Raw genomic sequence first — 21,201 nt, forward strand, 5'->3', positions numbered from 1 at the left:
GGGAGGTTTGTACCTCAGATTACCTGACTTGACTGTAGTGTAAAGAGCTAACACATTACAAAGGAGAAAGGGAGGGAGGAGAGGTGTCAGATATACCTTTGCTGATTCATTTGCCTCACTCTGTTGAAGCTATTAGTTAGTGGTTGAGGGGAAAAGTCAGTGATCCAGCAGAACCCCTTTAAAGCAGCACTCTTTTCCATCTGAGGCTTCCCAGACAGACTATAGAGCTTCTTATCTCTGCCCACTGTAAAGCTACAGCCGCAGAGCCTCTTAAAGCCAAAGCATTTACACTGAGCATAAATAGCGAACACATTACAGACTCTCCCCCTCTTTACTATTTCTCTCAGTCGTTCACTCTTCAATTTTTTTTCTCTCCCCCTTTCCTTTTTTCTCTCTTTTCTCTTCCTTTCTGTCTATTTTATCTTTCTTCCTCTCTCATTTGTTTCACCTTTTTCATTCTCTTTCCTTTCTTTCTTTCTTTCTTTATTCTTTCTTTGTCCCCACTCCTTTCTGTCTCACTCTCCTTTTTCTCTATCCTTCCTTTTTTCCTCTCCTCTCTTATCTTTGCTTTCTTATTTCTCTCTCTACTTTCTTCCTACCTGTCCAGGGTGTATCCTGCCTTCTGCCTGATGACTACTGGGATGGACTCCAGCTCCCCCTGTGACCCAGAAGGATACGCGGCTTAGAAAATGTGTGTGTGTGTGTGTGTCTGTGTGTACTTTCTTTCTCTTTTACTCTCTTTCTTCCTTTTTTTCTCCTTTTCTCTCTTACCCCTTCTCTGTCACACTCTCCTCATTCTCTCTCTTCCTTCTTTCTCCTCTCCATTTTTCTATGTTGTCTTTTTGTCTGTCTCTCTCTCTCTCTCTCTCTCTCTCTCTCTCTCTCTCTCTCGAGTATATTTGAATCTGCGGAGTCTATTTCATCACAAAACAGGATTTGTGTAGAGGATTTTTCTCTCTTTTATGTACATGAGAGGCTCCCTGGCTACAGAAAGTAATCTGTGTCAATTCAGACAGGATACATTACACAAAGACAGAGAAAAAAGAGAGGAAGAACAAACAACAGGGGCCACAGTTTCAGAACGGCCTACTGTTCTAGCAGCCGTCTAATCTCAACATTACTACTATTATCTCCCATGATCCTGAGAACTCCCCTCCACACATACACAAAACTGCCAGTTTATTATGTAGACTGGCCTTGTGTCTACAGTCATTGGCCATTTTATGAGAAATATCCACCATATACAGTAGGTGCACTGGTAGGTTTGCGATAACTGACTGCAGCCCATCTGTTGCACAATTTATCAACTGCCACCCACTGCTAAATCAACATTTAGTTTGAGTGGTGAACCATTCTCAGCACAGCAGTGACTACTGGCATCATGAATGGTAGTGTTTGATGCACTGGTATCACCTTTAAGGTGTGCAGAAACAATTAGAAATGATAGCTCATCTTTTTCCATGCACAATGCATGCAAGCCCTTCTTCAGTGGTCAGTTTCTGACCACAGGATACTGCTGTCTAGATACTTTTGAAGGGTGGATTTCTTAACCCAGCAGTGACACTGAGATTTCTGAGAAAAACCCTCAGAGGGGGTCTGATAAAATCTACAGCAGATGGGCTACTGCCATTGTAAGCTACAAGTGCATCTATATGGCAGTTGTTTCTGAGTACATGGCCAATGAGTGCACCATTATAATGTCTTTGATAACGTTCTTTACTTTGTTGTTCATCAGTTTTGTGGGGGGTTTTTTTGGGGGGGGGGTTTCAGTTTTTACGTCTCTAGTTTTCTATCGCTGCTTATCTGGTTTTGGTTTGTGTTCTTTTGTTTCGTTGTCTTTGCATTGCTTGCCACCTCAAACCTGGACTTATATAAAGGAAACTCACACTTCTGCTTCTATGCCTCCCAGGTTACAGAATGCATGGCCAGACACAAAACATGCATCAAGTTTGGTGGCTGAACAGCAGGCCAGGCAGCAGGAGGGATTTCTTTTCCTGTAGCAGCTTAAGGCCACCTTGCCAAGTACCAAGCAGGACTCCACCAATACTGCTAATGTTGGGAGGCTTAACACAGCTGATGACGCCACCTTCCTTGCATCAGGTTTTGCTAGGACCGACACAGCCAGACCATAGCTGACACGCCATGGGAGATGCCACAAAAGCAGCAAGCTTTCCCCTCCAAGAGGCTATGAGAACTCCGTAGGGCAGAGAATTTTGGGGGTGTGCTAACTGCTCCCAGCCTCTGAGCCTACATCCAGGTCCACTGAGGCTGAGGCAACAAGTACAGAGCTACTCTTTTCACCATTTTCTCAACCTGCTGTCATCTTAGACTCTTGGTCTGTACCTGAGGACGTCTGTGCAGCTCCACCTGCACCTGACACAGGACTGAAGCCATCTATGTAGCCCCACCTACAGCTGTGGACGTCTGTGCGGCCCCGCTTGCACCCTAGGACATTGTGCAGCTCCTGTGTTTGCTCCCTGCATAGCCCCTGTGTCCCCTGACCTGTCAAGTTCAAAGCTTCCAGACTTGCTGGATACATTTGCTGGACCCAATACAAAACCAAGTGTTCCACAGAGCACCAGCAGGGTTCCACAGATTACACAGCATTTAGTTACTCAGAACAATATATACAATAAATAGCAACTTATTGTCTGTCAATGTGTTCCTTTAACCATTCCCAAACCTGTCCTCGTAGAAGCCCAGTATTATTTATAGTGACGTTCCAATACTTGGCTTACACTGCTCTGTGTGTGTGTGTGTGTGTTAAGGGAGAAAGAGTGAGAGAGAGGAAGAGAGAGAGAGAGAGAGAGAGAGAGAGAGAGAGAGAGAGAGAGAGAGAGAGAGAGAGTCTCTGCTTGGTTTTCCTGACACAGCAAAACACTGAGAAGAAAATCACTGCCTTTTAACAGTTAATCCATCAAGCCCCATGTAGCTACTCCTGTTTATGCCTCCAATAGCATACATACACACCAATGCACACCTAAACTGGAAACTAAATCACTACAATCTCTTCCCCTAGTTCCCAAAGGCTAGCTCATCAAATCGCATTGCACACATCAAAGCCACCAAACACTCCATTCCTGGCCTGTGCTTGCCTACAGCTGCTGATGACACGCTAATGGTTTCAGGCCAAGTCCCACAACAACTCCTGAAAAGCACAACCCGAGCATCGTTACGCAAGCCGTTTTTCCAGCCTAATGGTCATGATACAAACACCTAAACTCTGAGGAATGTTGACCAAAGCTCAAACATATCACATTATCAAATGTAAGACTCCTGTATTTTTGAAGCCTAAAAGCTACAGCAGTCACATCTACTTGATTAAGTTGTGCTACAGTCATGTGCAGTCATTACTGTAATGCTCCTTCAATTTGCAGCAACACTAGTTTCAATATGGCTTAAAATAAAAAGCCTTTAAATATGGAAAATTATTTGGTCTGGTGGACAGAACAAAGCACTACATGTTGTAAATACAGTGTTTAAAGGAAAGCGGCAAAATAATTTGAAACCCCTGGCTAGCACATAGTTTGGATAGTGAGTATTGTGCACATCTCAACAAGGGCAGCCACAATAACTCAATTAAACGTATTTAATATTTAAAAAAATATTGATCTTTACCTTGTTTATGAATTGGTAATGATTATCAAACTGCATGATAATACTGATGATCATTTTAAAGTCTTCTTCTGATCTCTCTTACAGTAAGAAACAGCCTGACGAATCAAAGATGGGGGCTCGAGTCAGCGACTCAGACAACTTGCAACTTAACTTGGGCTACATCTAAAACTGCATACTACCATACTACACACATTATACTTATGAATGACTTCAGCCTTGGGCTCACCCACAATTGACACGACTCAACTTTAACTTAAGTTTACATAAAATTAGAAGCAGCAACATTAATGCAATAAATGATTAAAACCTTTCACTTCCAACCTTATGTGAGTTACTTTACCCATCAATTTTGCTACGGTCATGTGCAGTTAATACCGCAATATGAATACTGCAATGCCGTTCTCCCAGAGCTCACAGAAAAATTTCAGTGTGAAGGACAGAAAGAAGTGCTACATGCAGCAAATGTGGGGTTTGAAGGAAAAAAGCATAACTATAACCATTTGTTGGCTAGCATGGACAGCAAGGATTTCAGCTAGTACAAAAGCTAATTTAGCTGTCAGCTAAACTAGCTTATATTTTATTAAGTTACTAATCACATTCCTTTAACCCACATGTGCCATGGTCCAGTTCTTGTGGACCAAACCACTGCAGACTTCAGCACACCACCTCATTGAACACACCTGATTCAGCTCATCAGCTAATTATCAAGCCCTTCATGAACTGAATCCAGAGCATAAGATGAGGGTAAACACTAATCTCTGCTGAACTCTGGCCACCAGTTTGACTGCTGTGAACCCCCTTAAATGGCCAGGGCCCACTGTTAGCATTGAAGCCCTTGTAGTCACTGAACAATAAACCTTAGTATGAAATCCAATATGAAAGCATTGGATTGTAAAGGGTCAAAAACTTTTCAACGTCAGTTAGATTCACTATTACACTAGCTAGCATAGTTACTATACAACCTACAGACTAATCAACCACTTCAAGCTGTTTTGCCTCTTTCCTTCAAACACAACTTTTAGTGAAGGTTTTTCTGTAATGAAAGGCCCCTTTTTGAAGCAGTGTGAACATGGCAGGTTTTAGTAGGTTACTTGTGTACAATGCAATGCCTACAGCTAATTACTAAACTAGAATTATGTACTAAGACTCGAGACTCAACTTAGACTTAAACCCCACTGACTGAGACTCGATTTGGACTCGTTTGAAGTGATGTGAGAACATCATTATATGCATTTCTTCTACAGTATTTTTCATATTTTTTATGATATCTTGTTTATCTACTTTCCAATAAAGTATTTAAGATTCATTTGAATGATATGCAAGGTTTATCTCAACAGTTAAGTCCACTGCTATTGCTCTGGCTTTTTCAAAACTCTGATTACTTCATTAAAAGTCAAAGTGATGTGAAAATTATTCGATTACTAATATAATTGACGGTGACAACCCTTTTCTCAACTAGTTCTCAGCCCTGAAGGACTGGCTTCTGTGCTGTGTTGTGTTTGCCCAGGTTACAGCAGTAGCATATCAATTTAGGTCAGACCCCCTCCCCCATCACCCCCTCCCTCACAGTTCATTTGCTCCTGTGCAGAAAGCAAAAAAGTACACTTCATTACCCTGCCAAGGGGGAGGGAGTTCTTCCTCATTCCTTCTAAACGGACAGCTGATCATCCATAACACCCCCACCATCCTCATCCTCACCTCTCCGCCCTCTTCTACACTCTCCACAGCCTGCAGCCTTGCTGCTCTCCTCCTCAACACTGACCTCACTCACTGTCTGCAATTAACTGCTCCTCATCCCCTGCACCACGTTGCTTGCACCTACTAGCACTCAGTGGAATGAGATACTTATAAAACTGGCAAACTGCACATCACATCTATTTTGGGTTTATCACTTGCCTGATGACAACATGCTCTGGCTCATGTTCTGAGAAAGAACATATTGAACTGAATATGCATCTCTACTCTACAGACCATTAGTTACAAACCTGAACAGTATTATAAAGGTGTGTCTACTAATGTACACAAATTGACAACTTGTAGATTTAACCCATTAATGCTGAGGCAAAATGGTACCATTTCTGTCTTTCTACTCCTTTAAATACACAATTTCTCAATTCTGCTGCATGTTACGTAAAGATGCTCTAACAAAGCCAAAATTCACAGATTGTAATGTCTTTGTGTCACAAGCTACCGCATTTTGCATAGAAGTACACTGTACATTTCAGTGGCCTTTTAATCTTAATCTGATGAAACAAGCCAATAATATGCCATTAGCAATCCAAAAAAACGACCACAGTGCTTCCGAAGTTATCTTGAAATAAAGACTTAGTTATCTTGTGATCTCAAAATTGTTTTAACGAGTTAATTATCTTGTGATCTCGAGATCACATCTAATAGATCATTATCTATTTGTCTAATTATCTGATTATTATTTAATTATTATTTAAGTTGTTTTCTTGAGATAATGAGTTAATTATCTTGTAATCTCAATCTCAAGATAATTAACTCATTATCTCAAGAAAACAATTCAGAAAATCATGACAACACCTCATGGCCTCTCCGAACTTTCATAAAACATTCTATTTATTCTTTAGCATGAGGAGAAAAAAAGCAGAAAACATGTATTTACCAAAATATTGCAGAGTCAATGACTAAATAGTAATTCTTCTGTATTTAGTGTGTCAACACTTTGTCTTTATACAGCTTCAATTCTATTCAGGAGACAAGCCTTTAATTTCAATCAAATCTGCAGTGATATTTTTCACACCTACAAATTTCATTCTTAAAAGTTGCATTTCCTTTTTTATCATAATCCAAGTAATCCCAAGCACATTCCTTGATGTTAAGGTCTAGACTCTGCAGTGAGCCATTGTTCTGAGAATACCAGCAGCTTCTTTGTTCTTGCTTGTTATTCTTCTTCTTTTTTTCTATTTCTCAGTAACAACTTCTTGGCAGCTATACATCAGACCCATCGTTAAATTGTCTTCTCACAGTGGAAGGATGGGCAGAGATCTGGCCAGAGATATCTAAAGCAAAAGTGGTTTTTCATACTTTTCAGAGATGAAAGCTTTAAGTGCTGTTTATCTGGTGACCGTTCTAGTGGTCCTCTTGCTCTTGCGCGGTTAATAGTATAGTCCCATTTTCCTTATACCTTTTAATCACATTATAACTCCAGTTTCGGAAACTCCAGAGTTTTTTCACTTATTTTACTACTATTTTACTAGACTATCGTATATCTAACGTCCTCATAAAAATTGGCTGAGAAATGTATCACTTGAAATTAATGGCCGTTTTGACTGAAAATAGATTAAGGGTAGTCTCTGACTTCTGCACATTACTGTATGAATTAAGAGCTGTTAATGTCCCAACTACTAAAGTTAAAGTCTTTAAAAGTATTGAGACATTAGGTACAATTAAAGGACAAACACCTGGCTATTTTAGTAGAGACCTGACATGAACCACACGGCCCTTCCCCTTCCAACACACTATAAATCCACTGGCATGTCTATGTGAGACCTGAGGGGCATGCAGCAGACAATTAAAGTCCTGCAGACTGCAATAACCCAATAAATATCCTGCCCCTGAGCCAAGCACTGCAAATGGGTGATCCAATATCTACCCAGTGTCTTACATAATGAGCACTGCGAGTCATTCCAATGTGACTTTGCATTTATGGTCAAGGACGTTGGATATGTTTGAAAAGCAGGATTAAGAGAGCAAGTGCTGAGGTCAAACCAGGCCATTCATGGTCCATAAAATATCACAATGCAAACACGATAACTAAAGAATACAATAAATGGCTTGGCTGAATGGAAAGGATCATTATGCCATCTATGCAGCAATTGGTTTGTTTAAGTTAAAGGATGCTGTTTTATAATTATTCTCACATTCTGTTCTAATCCAATCACACTAACTGAGTGTACATAAATAACACAACATGGGAGCCTGCCTTCTTGCTTTAAAAGAAGAATAATCATTACAGTTCTCTACTATAAAGTCACATGGGTGCTTTTCCCAAGAATAATAAACAGCGAGCATTAGTTGAAAAGCAGCACTGCCCCAGAGCATGCACTGTCACATGGTCTTGCTCACAAGTCATCTGGTTAAGCACACAGTGTGGGAAAGCCTGGCTTAGTAACATGCAGAAACAGAAGGCAAAGGACTGCGAAGCTTCACATACAAACACAACTAGTTAAGCTGTTTTGTTGCAATCAAAATGCACAATAAACAAATACAAATGAGATTTTAACTTGCACAGTTATTTCTCTTCACACTGTTAAATAAGTATCACTGGTTAAATGAATCAAGAACACAAAATCATGCATATTTCATTCGCTCTTTGGGGTACAATTGGGTATAATTGTGCTAGCAGCATAGACAACCCCACAGCTCAGAAGTTTGATAATAACTGACTTGCTGACACAATTCATTCTGCTTCAGTTACCTTCAGTAACTAGCTCAACTTTGCACCCATAACAACAGCATTTCAGGAATACACTGACAATGTCTGTTACTCAACAAACAGCAAACAGTGTCACACACTCATAGGAAACAACCTTAAGAAGCAGATCTTGTACTCTTTCACTTCCAAGGACTGCAACAAGAATCTCCAACATGAGCAGGCACAGAAGGATCACACACACACACACACACACACACACACACTTACTTAATATCTTATGAGCTAGCTGGTAAAACAGAGGTTTGATTCTCAACTTCTCAACACCTCAGTGCTCCCAGCTGTCACATGAATTTGTTCAATTAAAACTCCAGCACAGCTGATTTCTTTTAAAGAATGACTGATTTAAATCTGATTTGGATCAAAAGATGAGGGTTTGATGGTTAAACTACCACTATGACATTATAAAATCACTACTACTGTATTATTGTATTAATGTCATTTGTATTTAATGTGTACTTATTTACTGTTTTTCTGAGCAAATAAATGCTGCTTACTGCCCAGACAATTAGCCAAACTCTAAACATCAGTGACCAAATAGAAATGATGAAAAAACAGAGAAAAGGAACATATAGTTCAGTAAAAATTACTTTTTTGTCCAAACGTTGTAGGTTAACACCGTTTTGTGATTTGTAGGAAAGTATGGAAAATATATGAAAACACCAACAGTCACTCCAAAATACTTAGAAAAAGTAGTGAGGGCTGAATATTGAATACACTGTCCTACACGTATTCAGTAACGTTTTCTGTTACAATACATAAAAATGTAATATAATACATTAAGAATACCTCTTACTTAATTCCCACTGTTCCTCACTGCTACTGGTTGGTTGTGTTTATGTCATAGTGCCGATGGTCCATGACTGAGGTGTCGTTGAGCAAGACACCTAACCCCCAATTGCTCCCCGGGTGCCGTGGATAGGGCTGCCCACCGCTCCGGGCAAGTGTGCTCACTGCCCCCTAGTGTGTGTGTGTATTCACTAGTGCGTATGTGGTGTTTCACTTCACGGATGGGTTAAATGCGGAGGTGGAATTTCCCCGTTTGTAAGTATCACTTATTCTGTTAATATGTTTCACGAAAAATCATCATTTATGTTAAGTTCCAAAAATTCACTTATTCTCTCTCTCAGCACCTCCTTCAGTCCACTGCTGATCCCCACAACCTAAGCAGTAATGTAGTATAAAACAGATGCTAAACTTATCACTTATCCACAAATGCAGGATATCTGTCCGATTTCCCCATCGAAAGAGCTCAGTACTGCTGAGAGAAATAACTGGCTCATCACCTTGTTTTATCAGTCTACTCAGGCTTTAGTAGGAACTTCAGTGTTTGTACAGATGCTGTTGATGTTATCCTTCACACCATGCACTGATTCTAAACAAATAATTTAGAATTATGATTATTATATTTACTGAATATAAATATTTGCTTGGTGAATATTCTTAAAGTTGTTTCTCCTAACAATGTAAAAAGTCACTGTATTCTGAATACTGCCTTTACAAAATGTAACCTGGACTGAAAACAGATGCTTCACTTCTGTATCCTGAATATGTTTCTCCAGTACTTGTAATCTGTTACATCCCAACCCTGCATATACAAACACAGACATCCAACTCCCCCTCCATCCCCAAACACACACGCACCCTACCTTCTGTGTGGCAGGTGGAAGACAGGATGGTGCTGGGCGGTCTGAAGAGGTAAGGCAGGTAACGGGAGAAACATTTCATCTTTAGCGTTACCGGATCTCTCTGGGTCTCATTAGGGATCGACACGCTGTGTGATCCACATCCGCGCTGCTCGGTGGCTGCTCCACAAACCCGAGAAGCGAAGGGAGAGTCCTCTCTGCTTCACAGAGTTCCTGAAGCTGAATCTGAGGAAGTGACTCTGTCGGTGGAGCTGCAGAGCTGAGCGCGCCGCTTTGCCTGCCTTCGCCGCGCGCTTTGCTCTTCCTCCCCTGTCAGCGGCAGGACGGGAGGGTGGGCTGATGGCGGGGAGGGGCAGCAGAAGGGCATCACTTGCTGCCCCGTGACACACCATTTAACAGGCTGAATGCCCCCTTCAGCGCCGAACGGCCTCCTACACAACAGCCCGGACCGAAGAGCCCCGTAGAGATCCATTGGCGCAATGTCGCTGTAGCCTATGTGAGACTTTCGCACCTGTTTTTTTCACTAAATTATCTAAAATGTAGAGATGGATGAGAGCTGGGAATGAGCCTTGCATAAAAAAGTCAGGCCACAGAAAGCAACTAAACGCAAAATGCCCGTAAAAGGGGCAAAACTTCTTCGCGCATTCATAGTGTAGCGAAGTGCGCCCTCTCGTGGTTGTTTGTATAACATATAAACTGGGTTTGGAAGCGGTGCTTACAGCTACAAGTGGTTCTGCTTAAGTATGCTTTGATTCCCAAACCCTGCTCGACAGATTCACACAACACATCATGAACGTGATGTTCTTACAACGACATTTTAATCATATTAATAATAATCAGCCATGCTAGGTCTCTTTAAAAGGCCTTCTCAAATGTGTTTGAAGACACTAAATTACGTGTTCAAAAGTACCCAGACACTCCCTTTAAGAGAATCCAGCTACTTTAAAGTGCACCCACTGCTGTGCACAGACAAACAGTTAATGACCAAATCAATGGAGCAGCCACATATGAGTCTAAGACCACCATGCCCCAAGCATCAGCTAGAGGGTATAAATATATATATATATAGCTTTTCAGCTATGATGTCAAATGGCATAACGCATGATGATCTTCTTAAGAGCTGCAAACAGCATTTTGTCCGAGAATTCAGGTGACAACACGTCCATGAAGCTGAGATATTGCCTATAAGCTTTGGGACCAGGTGCCATCTGCTCTCATCCCCAGAGTATCAGCATATCAAAGAGTTGACTTCCTCCCTCCCTCCCTCCCTCTCTCACTCTCTCTTTCTCTCACACACACTCACTCTCTCTTCCCTCCTCCTCACTCTGACACACACTGTCTGACTCACTGTTGGGTGCTCATGCTGTTTTTTTTTTTTAAGGAAGCACTAAAACCTCAATGAATATTTATGAGCCACAAGGGTTTCTAATTATAGACCGACAGACAGGGATACATTGAGTTGGCAAAATAAAGGCTGGAATGGCTGTCACCTACACACAACTTTGTTGCAGTTTATAGAGGGAACATCTCATCTTAATCCTCAATCCTACCTTCCAGCAGTTATAAAACATTCCTTGGTCTGCTGTTAAAGCTCAGACTTATAAAACATATGATCAAATATGGGTTCTGAAATATATGTCAGTTAGACTGATAGTGTTGTCATCACAGTTATAGGCCACTTGAGCAATAAGGGACCATAGGGGATCACTTATTATTACATCGGACTTCAAATGTGGTCTTACGTCCTACATTAATACATGACCTGTATTATAAAGCAAGTAATCTATATTTAGCTGCCACATGTTTCCTTACAAAAGTGCTCTGATGTCCTGCAGGGATTTAATGTCACTCCTGCTGTATACCTGTTGAAAAAATGTGAGCCTGTCTAAAAACCTGCATGTCAATTAAAATAAGTAATGAATGGATTTGTTTCTATATTTGAATAGGAATGATTGAAGAGTTAAATTGTGCTATATTACATTGTTATACACAAATATAGGAACAGGACATGATATTATGTGTATGAATATAATGCAAAGTATAATTATCATGGAACATGGAACGTCAATAACAATGATAAGTTTATATATCTTCAACCATTTAAAGGGGAATTTCACCAGTTTTATCAAAATTCTGATTAATTCAATCCTTGACATCCAGACAGGTTTGGTGTGAAATGGTTCATTGTAGAGAAACCTACAGACTCAGATTTCTTTACAGTGGTGGTGATAGGTACCAGTGGTCATATCTGCAACATAAATATGCCAATTTTATTTATTTTTATTTTTGTGTTTCTATGTAATGTTGATAATGGTAAAATAGCCATAAATTTGAAAAAATAAGTTTTCTTCGGGGACTATTTTGCCTCCAACAACTTATGTGTAGTCCACCAAGACTAGATTAAATTTGATGGATTAAAATACATTCAAAAAACAAATCTTTATCACAAAACTATCATAAAAACAACATGTCAGGCATCAGCATATAGCATATATCTAATCATTTCATGGAATAACTTCCTGTGGGGGAGCTTTTGTAGGCATAAACTCTTCAGACGTCTGGTTCCTATCACCACCACTGTGAACAGTTCTGACTTGGCAAGTTTCTCTAGAATGGAGCATTTTAACACCAAACCACTCTGACCGACTTTACGTCTCAACTATTTCATTATGGTGATTTTTTTTAAAAATTGGTGGAATTTCCCTTTCAATGTCCTACTGTAGCTAGAAATGTAATAAGTGGTTTTAATAAGTAGCTTAACAGGTGCATTAGTTTTAATCAGATGCGTTCTGAATGTGCTGGCTGTCCTGATGATTCACAAATGTATGTAATGCCCTGAAACCCTGAAAAAGGGCCAGATTTAAATATGCAAAATGCCTAATCTGTCGCGTGGGCTGCAGATGTGTTACCAGCAGGAATTCTTACCTTCTGTTGGGTTCACTTCAGCTGCACCCTTCACCTGGGCAACACTCCAGCACGGGTCATTAGCGCTGCCCCCACGACCTTTACCCCATCCAGAAGACGGCAGAGATCAGCGCGGAGTCATTACAGCGTAACGTCTGTGTCTTATTAGTGCGGCTGACTTACCGGGCATGATGCTCTGTTCGCCCTTTCAGCGCTCAGGAAAACGATGATTGAGATGTTTTCCAGCAGGCACGAGCACCGCGGACAGGAATATCTGCCCTCTGACTTATCAGTGATGCTCGATAACGATAGCCCAAGTTTCTCTGGATGTTTCTCTCTCTCTCTCTCTCTCTCTCTCTCTCTCTCTCTCTCTCTCTCTCTCTCTGTGTGTGTGTGTGTGTGTGTGTGTGTGTGTGTGTGTGTGTGTGTGTGTGTGTGTGCCCCTGCCGGGGAAACCGTTCAAATGACTTTTAAATCAGACGCTGCTTTGGCGCTTCGACGAGCTTTTAGCGATAAATGCCTAAATGGGGCTGCGCTGTTATGAACTGTTCCCGCCTGCGCTTTATATTTCACTGCCACTCGTTTGCCTGCCAACCCCCCCTTATTACAAAACTGCCCTGAGGTCCTGCAGGGATCTGATCTCTCTCCCGCTGTAATCACCTGTTGAAAAAAGAAAAAATCTAACCCACACGTTCATTACGATAAGCAACCGGGATTTGTCGTGTTTTTGAAGAGAAAGGAGTGAAGACGGGAAACTGCTGTTTCGCTGTTAACTGTACCAGAGTATTTGTAGAGAAACAGACCCAGATTTCTTTACAGTGGCGGTGATGGGAACCAGGGGTCACAACGTCTACAGCACATATAAGTTTATTAACCAAATAAGACCAACACACTACAGTGGAGCTTCCATGTGTAATGCTGCTGAAATATGCTTCTTTACAATGCCATACACATAGCCTACCTCTCCATCATGAATATATTAAAAAATAACATTTAGGTCATGATCTTATCCCAGGACTTTCATCTCACATATCAGGCAATGTGAATATTATATGATATTAAATAGCATCTAATATATTGTAGCATGTCAGACGCGAGCTGAGTAGTAAGCTGCTTATGTGCATCGTGGCTGTGACCATGAGAGCTCGTTTATAAGGTTTATTAATAGCGATGAACGCTGCAACGTTAATAGGCTATTTCCTATGATAACTTTATCTGAGGCAGCTTTTAAAGAGGTTAACACTGGGGATGTATGGTACTCATTTTCTCCACTGTGAACAATTCTGGCTTGGTACATGTTTCTAGAACGGAGCATTTCATATCCACAGCTCTGGACGGCGTTTACATCTTAGCTATTATAATATATTTAGATTTTTAAAATGGGTGGAATTCACCGATAAATAAAGTCTTCTGACTAAATTGTCATACTTTGTCTTGATTTGCGAACTGTGAACCAAAGTGAACCGTTTAAACCAAACGGACTTTAATTCTGAAGTCGACAATGTAATTTCCTCTTCCAGCAGTTTGATTTGTCCTACCTCGCTTTGTGGTTCCGTGAAATTCAAATTCCGTGACAGGGCATGTTTACAGACACAGACTCGTGCACGATTAGCGGTTTAATAGTAATTCATCGAAGGTAGCTAAACGATCAGTTTATAGCTCGGAGAAACAAAACTGTATTGTAAAATGTGGCGACTCAAATCAGTCCATCACAAAGCGAACCGCTCTGCCAAGGACCTGGAGGAGTTTAAGCGCAAGAGGAGAGAGCATGAAAAAGGTGTTTGTTTAGCTCTGTTAGATCCGTGTTTAAGTTCACGTATGTGTAGTAGTTATACGTTTACTATTAAAAGTGAGAGACCGAGGCATTTCGTTTTGATTTTGTTTCGTTTTTTTCTTTTTAATCCTCTTTTACAGTACTGAGACAGGCGAGGAGGGATAGACAGCTCATTAGCAAGAGGCTTCTGTTAAATGAAGATGAGCAGGATAAAGAGTTCATGGAAACAGACGGGACTCCTGTATCTCCAGACCAGGTAACTGCTCTCCAGAAAAGACCATGACATTGTGATTAATTCAACCACTGAATTTTAAAAGTTTGACGTAGTAAACGTTGTTGCAGTTTCAAAACAATCCGTTCACTCCGCGGTCCTTGAGGTCCATGTCTGTTATATATTTAGCTTCATCCATTCATATTGAAGTTATAAGTCTTTCAGCCCAGACTGCTTTTTTTAACAAGTGGCAGTAAAGGACAGCCAGTCAGTACAGAGGTCATTTACATACATCTGTTTTAAAGACACAGTAATAATTAATAACTGTTTGTTTAAAGAAATCAGTGAAACAAGGCCAAGTAAAAAATGAAGAATGTTTTTAGTATGTAAAATCACATAAATGTTAAGTGGAGAAAAAATGAAGTATAAGAAAATGTAAGCATGGGCAAAGCAAAAGTTTGTGTTTACATCTAGATGCAGGAGATGTTACGCAGTGTGCAGAGTGGTGGAGAAGAAAAAGCCACACATCTGGCTGTGCTGAGGAAGGCACTGAGAGACCCTCAGACACACCTCATCTTCACTAAGTATGCACATTATTTTCAAATGCACAGATTGTTTTACTTTCTTGCCTGAATTGACTGGTGTGAACTGCCTTGAGTTGGTTTCACATCAGGGTTCCCGAATTCATTAAATGCTGCCAATTCAATAAAAAATAATTGGAAAGCGATTTGGCATGGAGATGTATTGTGGTGAGTTCCTTTGGTTGGTAGTGTTAGATCATTTCCTTGTAAGGCGTGTCATTATTTGAGTCTTTATCTGCTCTTGTCTCTGCAGGCTGGAGAGCAGCATGTATGTGCTGGTTGGACAGCTGAGTGGACACAATGCCCAGTGTCAGCTGGAAGCTGCTAGGTGTCTCCATGAGCTCTCTCACTCTCTTCACCCTGGCGTAGGGCAGTCCTGTTTACCTGCCACTCCTTACCTCCTAACATACCTCTCCAGCCCTTGTGCCAAACTCGCAGTAGGTGGGATTGTTTCATTTGCAGATTGTCCAGTCTCTTGATACAGTTTTTCCTGTTTCTTAGCTGTTATCTTTTCCCCTCTGTGTGCCTGTGTATACCTGCACTCTCACAGGAGCTTTGTCTGTATACGTTAGGGAACCTATGGACTGAGGGAGCTGTGATGAAAGAAAAGCTGCTTGCCCAAGGCATAGTGCCTGCCCTCGCTAACTGCATTCAGGTAACGATTATCAGAACAAGTTCAGGGTCGCATAACTTCCTGCCTCTCCTCTTAAAGAGGAATTTTTCCACTTTTCCAAAAAGTTGTGCTTTATTTAATGCCGAATATATAAGCAAAGTCATTCAAAGTGGTTTGATGTGCAATGCACAAAATAGTCAGAATAATTCATGATGGTAGTGATAAGAACCAGACATTTGAAGATTTTAATGCCTTTAATGCCTTTTTAATGGAATAGATACAAATACACTGTGATATTTGAGACATTTTTGCCATAGTTTTGAGATTAGCTTTTAGTATTAAGTGTATGTTTTTAAATACATTTGTGGCAAAGAGGTACATACAGGCCATTGTATGGCACAATATTCACCAAAGTTAATAATTTTATTAATGTTTAGTTCAGTTTTAATCATGTACACCTATATGTTCATTGGTTGTTTTATAATTATATATTTTCATTGTAGACATTATATTATACAGTATTACTATTACTGTAAAGAAAATTAGTTCTGTAAATTTGGACCCTTTCACAGCCTGAATAACTGTCAGGGTGTGAAGCCTGTGGAATTTCCCTTTGACTCTTACAGCAGGCCATAAGGTTGGAACACTTGTGACCAGTTTCTCAGACCCAGATTAAACCTAATCCTAGTCTAAATGGTGATTTGTAATAGGGAAACACTCTTGACATTGCAAATTTAGTGCAACACTCGCCTTAATGCATGTCCATGAAACTGGTCTGCTAATGTAATTAATTAGCTTTGTCTGCTCTCCTTAGAATCAGAGATGTAACCTGGCAGTGGTGGAGGCAGCTGGCTTTACATTGTCCCAGCTTCTCCAGGATAAAGATGCTGCAGACACAGTTATTCCGTGAGTTACAGATTTTAGAGCAAAACATTTTTTGCAAAACTATGGAATACCTTCGAAATATCAATTGATGAACATGATAATTAATCAAAAGCATAGCCCTTTATATTCTTGTGAAAACACCAGTATGATCATTTTCATAGTTTATGTGCATTAAATGTAATTGAATGTGATGTTTTTCAGGTTGGTCATATCCTCTGGTTTGGTCCCTCATTTGACCTCAATTTTGACTCCAGATCCTGAGTTTGGTTTTGGACCAGCCATCGAATGTGCCTGGTGTTTACATTATATAGTGTCACGGTATGATATTTTCTCACTTCGTACAAGCTTTCTTCTCCCTGTAAATTATAATATTCTACAACAAACTTTAAAGCATCTACGTGATAGGTCAGTGTTGTTCACCCGTTTTAGCCGTTTTAACTTTTTAATGTTCTGTTGGATGTATATCTATAAATTTGCTGCTCTGCTCTATTTTGTAGTGCTGTTGATACATCTGCCTTGCTGACTCAAGGAGTCCTGTCACAGTGCTGTAACCTTTTGATTACACTAGGAGGGGCTGTTTCTAAAGGAAGCACTGAGGAGAGCCTGGAACTGGTGAGTTTTCGTAAGGCCACTAATTTTATTTGCCCTGGTTATATTACTTTATTATTTATAAATATGTAAAAAACAGTTTAATATATTTAGTGTTACCCACCATGTGAAATACATATAGCTGGTTTACAACACCAGAATTTTAATCTACTCAGTCTTTCTTTGTTCTGTAGCTGATCTGGCCCCTGCTGCGTTGCCTGGGTAACCTGCTTGCCAGTGGGGTGTGTGAGGGTGCAGGATGTCCTGTAGGTTTAGAGGATGCTCGTCTCTTAGGTGCTCTGTGTGTGTTCTGCCAATCTTACCTTTCCTCTCACTTTGGTCTTACCAGGGAGAGCTTATGGGTCCTCAACAACCTCACAGGTAGTAGCGATAGTAAATGTTTTGATGCTCTGCCATGTTTCAGTTGTGTCAGTTTTCACAGTGAATGAATAAATCAGTAAATACAGTTTTATAGATTAGCTGGGAACCACAAAAACAAATATTTTAAATGTATGTCATTGAGTGAATATCTTGCCAATGCATAATGCAATTCTCACAGTAATATTCAGTATCCTATTACTCTTTGCAGCTGGTTCCACAGTGTTTTGCTCAGCTCTGTTGTTCTGCAATATGGTGCCAGCACTACTCCAGCTTTTGCCATTCTCCAAGGGAATCAATACTATGGTAGGGTTAGAGAGATACAGCATACACTTTGTTTTTTTTTTTCTGAACAGCGGACTGAGGTCAGACTGTTTATTTATTTATTTATTTATTTATTTATTTATTTTTTAGGTATGAGGCACTTAAGCCTACCTCTTCTTAATAGATCTTTTACAATATGATATTAAAGGCTTTTTAATCACTAAAAGAATCCTAACATTCCATGAAGAGTGTCCAAGAAATCCATTTCTGTACTTTCTGGACCCCTATCCAGTAGACAACTTTCCCTGGACACTTGATGCCTGATCCCCCAAACAGTAGCAGTGTTTACTCTGAAACTCCCCAGTATATTCAAATGTTATTCATCTATGTGTCACCATAACCACTGTCTATTTTTCTCTGTGAGCAGGTTCTGAGGATTCTTGGTAATGTTGCCCACAATGGGACAGGGTACTGTGTTCAGCTGACCCAGGCGGGCCTTCTCCCAGCCCTTTGTGCCACACTCAAAATGGCTGATCCAGATGTGGTGACCCTAAGCCTGGAGGTTTTATACCTGGTGACTGCTAACAGCCCTCAGGTGAGTGGACCTGAAAGAGGTCAGCTTTTATTACTTTATGAATGTCAACAAAACTTTTTTTTCCATTAAACTTTACTGAAAAAGGTGTTTCTCATTACCTGAAATGTTGCAAAATCCTATAAATAAAAAACAATACATTTAAGCATAAATTTAGTGTCATGTGACAGATTTTCCTCACAAATAGCATGGCGCAGAGGAGAAGACAAGAGTGCTTTTAAAAACAAATGCTGCAACTTTTCAGCAGTTACAGAAAGAGATGTCCAGAATGATTACTGCCTTTCTAAATGGAAAGTGCCCAAACAGCTGTGTATGCTATAGAAACTTGATCTCTCCTGTTGTGGTACCAGTGATAAAATACATAAATAAACAAAACTAAATTAACAAAATTTGTGTAATATCAGTCTGGTGGAAATTGCAGTTGTCACTTGCAGTTTGCACAGAAAGTCAATTGGAAATATGGCTACAATCAGTATTTCAGGTCTTTATTTAGTAGGACGATCAATGAAATGCAAGACTATGTAACTGTTCTTTAAGTCATGAAATTTTAAGACCATGTTGCAATAAAGATGAATTATAATCTTTAATAATCTTCTATGCTCATGTGACCACATCAGTTTAACTTCTCTCTGTTCTTCATGCAGATAGCTGAAGAGTTTGTTAAGCTGAATGGTGTTTCTCTACTGGAAGCAATTCAATACAATAATGAAGAAGAGCAATGTCTGAGGGCATCTTTCCTCTTAGATCATTATCTCCACACTCACTCCACGGTAGTACAAACATTTTGTGCGTCATGCTAGTACAATATGTAGCCTAGGTGTTGAAGATGGGAGTACTATGTACAACCCCATTTCCAAAAAGGCTGGGATGCTGTGGTGGAAACAAAAAATGCAATAATGTGATAATAATTTAAACTCTATATTTAATTGAAAATGCCTCAAAGACAACATATCAAATGTTGAAACTGAGAATTTTTTTTAATATGTGCCCATAACATGTTCCAACAAGTTGTGATGGGGTGACAAAAGGCTGGTAAAGTTGTGTAATGCTTAAAAAACATCTGGTGGTTGATTGGCAAGGGGTCAGTAAAATGAACTTCCTAGAGAGGCTGAGTCTTTAAGAAGTAAAGATGAGGGGTTCACCATTCTGTGGAAGATCATGATTAAATAGTGCAACAATTCAAGAATAATAGTGCTCAGCCTAAAATAGCAAAGAAATTTTGCTTTTCGTCATCTACGGTACATAATTACATTAAAAGATTCAGAGAATATGGAAAAATCTGTGTATGCAAGGGACAAGGCCAAATGCCAGTATTTGCTGGCCCTGATCTTTGGGCCCTCAGATGACGCTGCATTAAAAACAGACATGATTCTCTAGTGTCTAGTGAAAAACTTCTGAAAACACTGTCTGTGAAAACAGTTTGGCGCTGCATCCACAAATGCTAATTAAAACTCTTAAACGCAAAGAAGAAACCAGATATAAACAGGATCCAGAAACGCTGCCACCTCTGACACCGCTGACACTCTGGGCCCAAGCTCATTTAAAATGGACTGAGGTGAAGTGGAAAAGTGTCCTGTGGTCTGACGAATCAACATTTGAATTTATTTTTGGAAATCGTGGACACTGTGTCCTCTGAACTAAAGACAGCTCAAGTTGTTATTAGTGCACAGTTCAAAAGACATGATGATATAGAGGTGCATTAGTGGCAAGGGTGACGTGCACATCTGTGAAGGCACCATTAATGCTGAATGATACATACATATGTTGAGACATATGCTGCCATTCAGACAACCTATTTTTCAGGGAATGCATGTATTACAACAGCATTGCTCTGTAGTAAAAGAGTCTGCAGTCCAGACCTATTGCCCACTGAAATCATTTGGCACATTATAAAATGAAAAATACAAAACAGGAGACCCTGACCTGATGAGCAGTTGAAATCATATGTTAAGCAAAAATTGGAAAGCGTTTCACTTTCAAAACTACGCCCCAACTTTCTTGAAACATGTGGTTGGCGTCAAATTCAAAATGGGCATATATTTTTCAAAAAACAATAAACTTTCTCAGTTTCAAGGTTTGATTTGTTGTCTTTGTTCTGTTTTAATGAAATATAGGTTTAAAATGATTTGCACTTCATTGAATTTTGTTTTTATTTGCATTTTGCACAGCGTCCCGTTTTTGGAAATGGAGTTGCATATATATGAAATGGAATGCTAACTTATTTTTCCCTAGTGTGTTATACAATTATCTGTACTGAATTTTCAGCATGCCTGCTTAGTTTTGTTTTCAGTATATACCTTTCAGCTAGTTTTGTGTTTTGTGTGCCAGCTGCAAACAGAGTATGAAACTGCGTTGTATTCTTTTGTCTGCTTCTTACTACAGTGAGCCATCATCCATATACATCTCTCTTATCTGTATTTTTAAAGGCTGATAACCCATCATGACTCAAGAGTGAAGACAACGAAACAAGCCTACCATACCATTGTTGTAAATCTCTAGAACTCTAACTTATTAGTGGTTAACTGAAATATCTGTGTATGCAATGTATTTTTTTATATATTTACACAAATGTTATAAACAAAAGTTTTAACTTTGAATAAAATGCTAAATTGAAATTGAGATAAAGCGTGGTTTCATGATAATAGGATCCAACACCACAATCAAGCTGTAGGACTTTTATTTTGGAAT

At 39.8% G+C, this 21,201-nt stretch overlaps 2 protein-coding genes across 3 annotated transcripts in view; one reads left to right on the top strand and one right to left on the bottom strand.

Annotated features, from left to right (window-relative positions):
• The window catches only part of LOC108417198 (serine/threonine-protein phosphatase 2A 55 kDa regulatory subunit B beta isoform), a 67,698-nt gene extending 54,739 nt beyond the window's left edge, over positions 1 to 12,959 (bottom strand). Inside the window, exons 1-2 of one of the 2 annotated variants that reach the window (XM_037540586.1) lie at positions 12,811 to 12,959; positions 12,649 to 12,726 (exon numbers count right to left, since the gene is read on the bottom strand). In XM_037540586.1, coding sequence (XP_037396483.1) covers positions 12,649 to 12,726; positions 12,811 to 12,817 — 85 coding nt within the window. In that variant the 5' untranslated portion in view covers positions 12,818 to 12,959. Of the gene's footprint in view, positions 1 to 9,726; positions 10,046 to 12,648; positions 12,727 to 12,810 lie in introns of those variants that run through there. The other variant, XM_017689889.2, reaches the window with a different exon arrangement.
• Positions 12,960 to 14,155: 1,196 nt separating this feature from the next.
• tmco6 (transmembrane and coiled-coil domains 6) lies at positions 14,156 to 21,132 on the top strand. Its single transcript, XM_017689879.2, has 13 exons — positions 14,156 to 14,404; positions 14,542 to 14,657; positions 15,087 to 15,196; positions 15,447 to 15,630; positions 15,744 to 15,848; positions 16,621 to 16,712; positions 16,893 to 17,009; positions 17,189 to 17,303; positions 17,474 to 17,660; positions 17,869 to 17,963; positions 18,349 to 18,516; positions 19,158 to 19,283; positions 20,940 to 21,132. Exons 1-13 carry the CDS (start codon positions 14,314 to 14,316, stop codon positions 20,955 to 20,957), a joined length of 1,524 nt encoding a protein of 507 aa, XP_017545368.1. The 5' UTR covers positions 14,156 to 14,313; the 3' UTR covers positions 20,958 to 21,132.
• Positions 21,133 to 21,201: the final 69 nt, after the last annotated feature.

This window comes from Pygocentrus nattereri, chromosome 8 (genome assembly GCF_015220715.1).
Source record: "Pygocentrus nattereri isolate fPygNat1 chromosome 8, fPygNat1.pri, whole genome shotgun sequence".
Taxonomy (NCBI): Eukaryota; Metazoa; Chordata; class Actinopteri; order Characiformes; family Serrasalmidae; genus Pygocentrus; species Pygocentrus nattereri.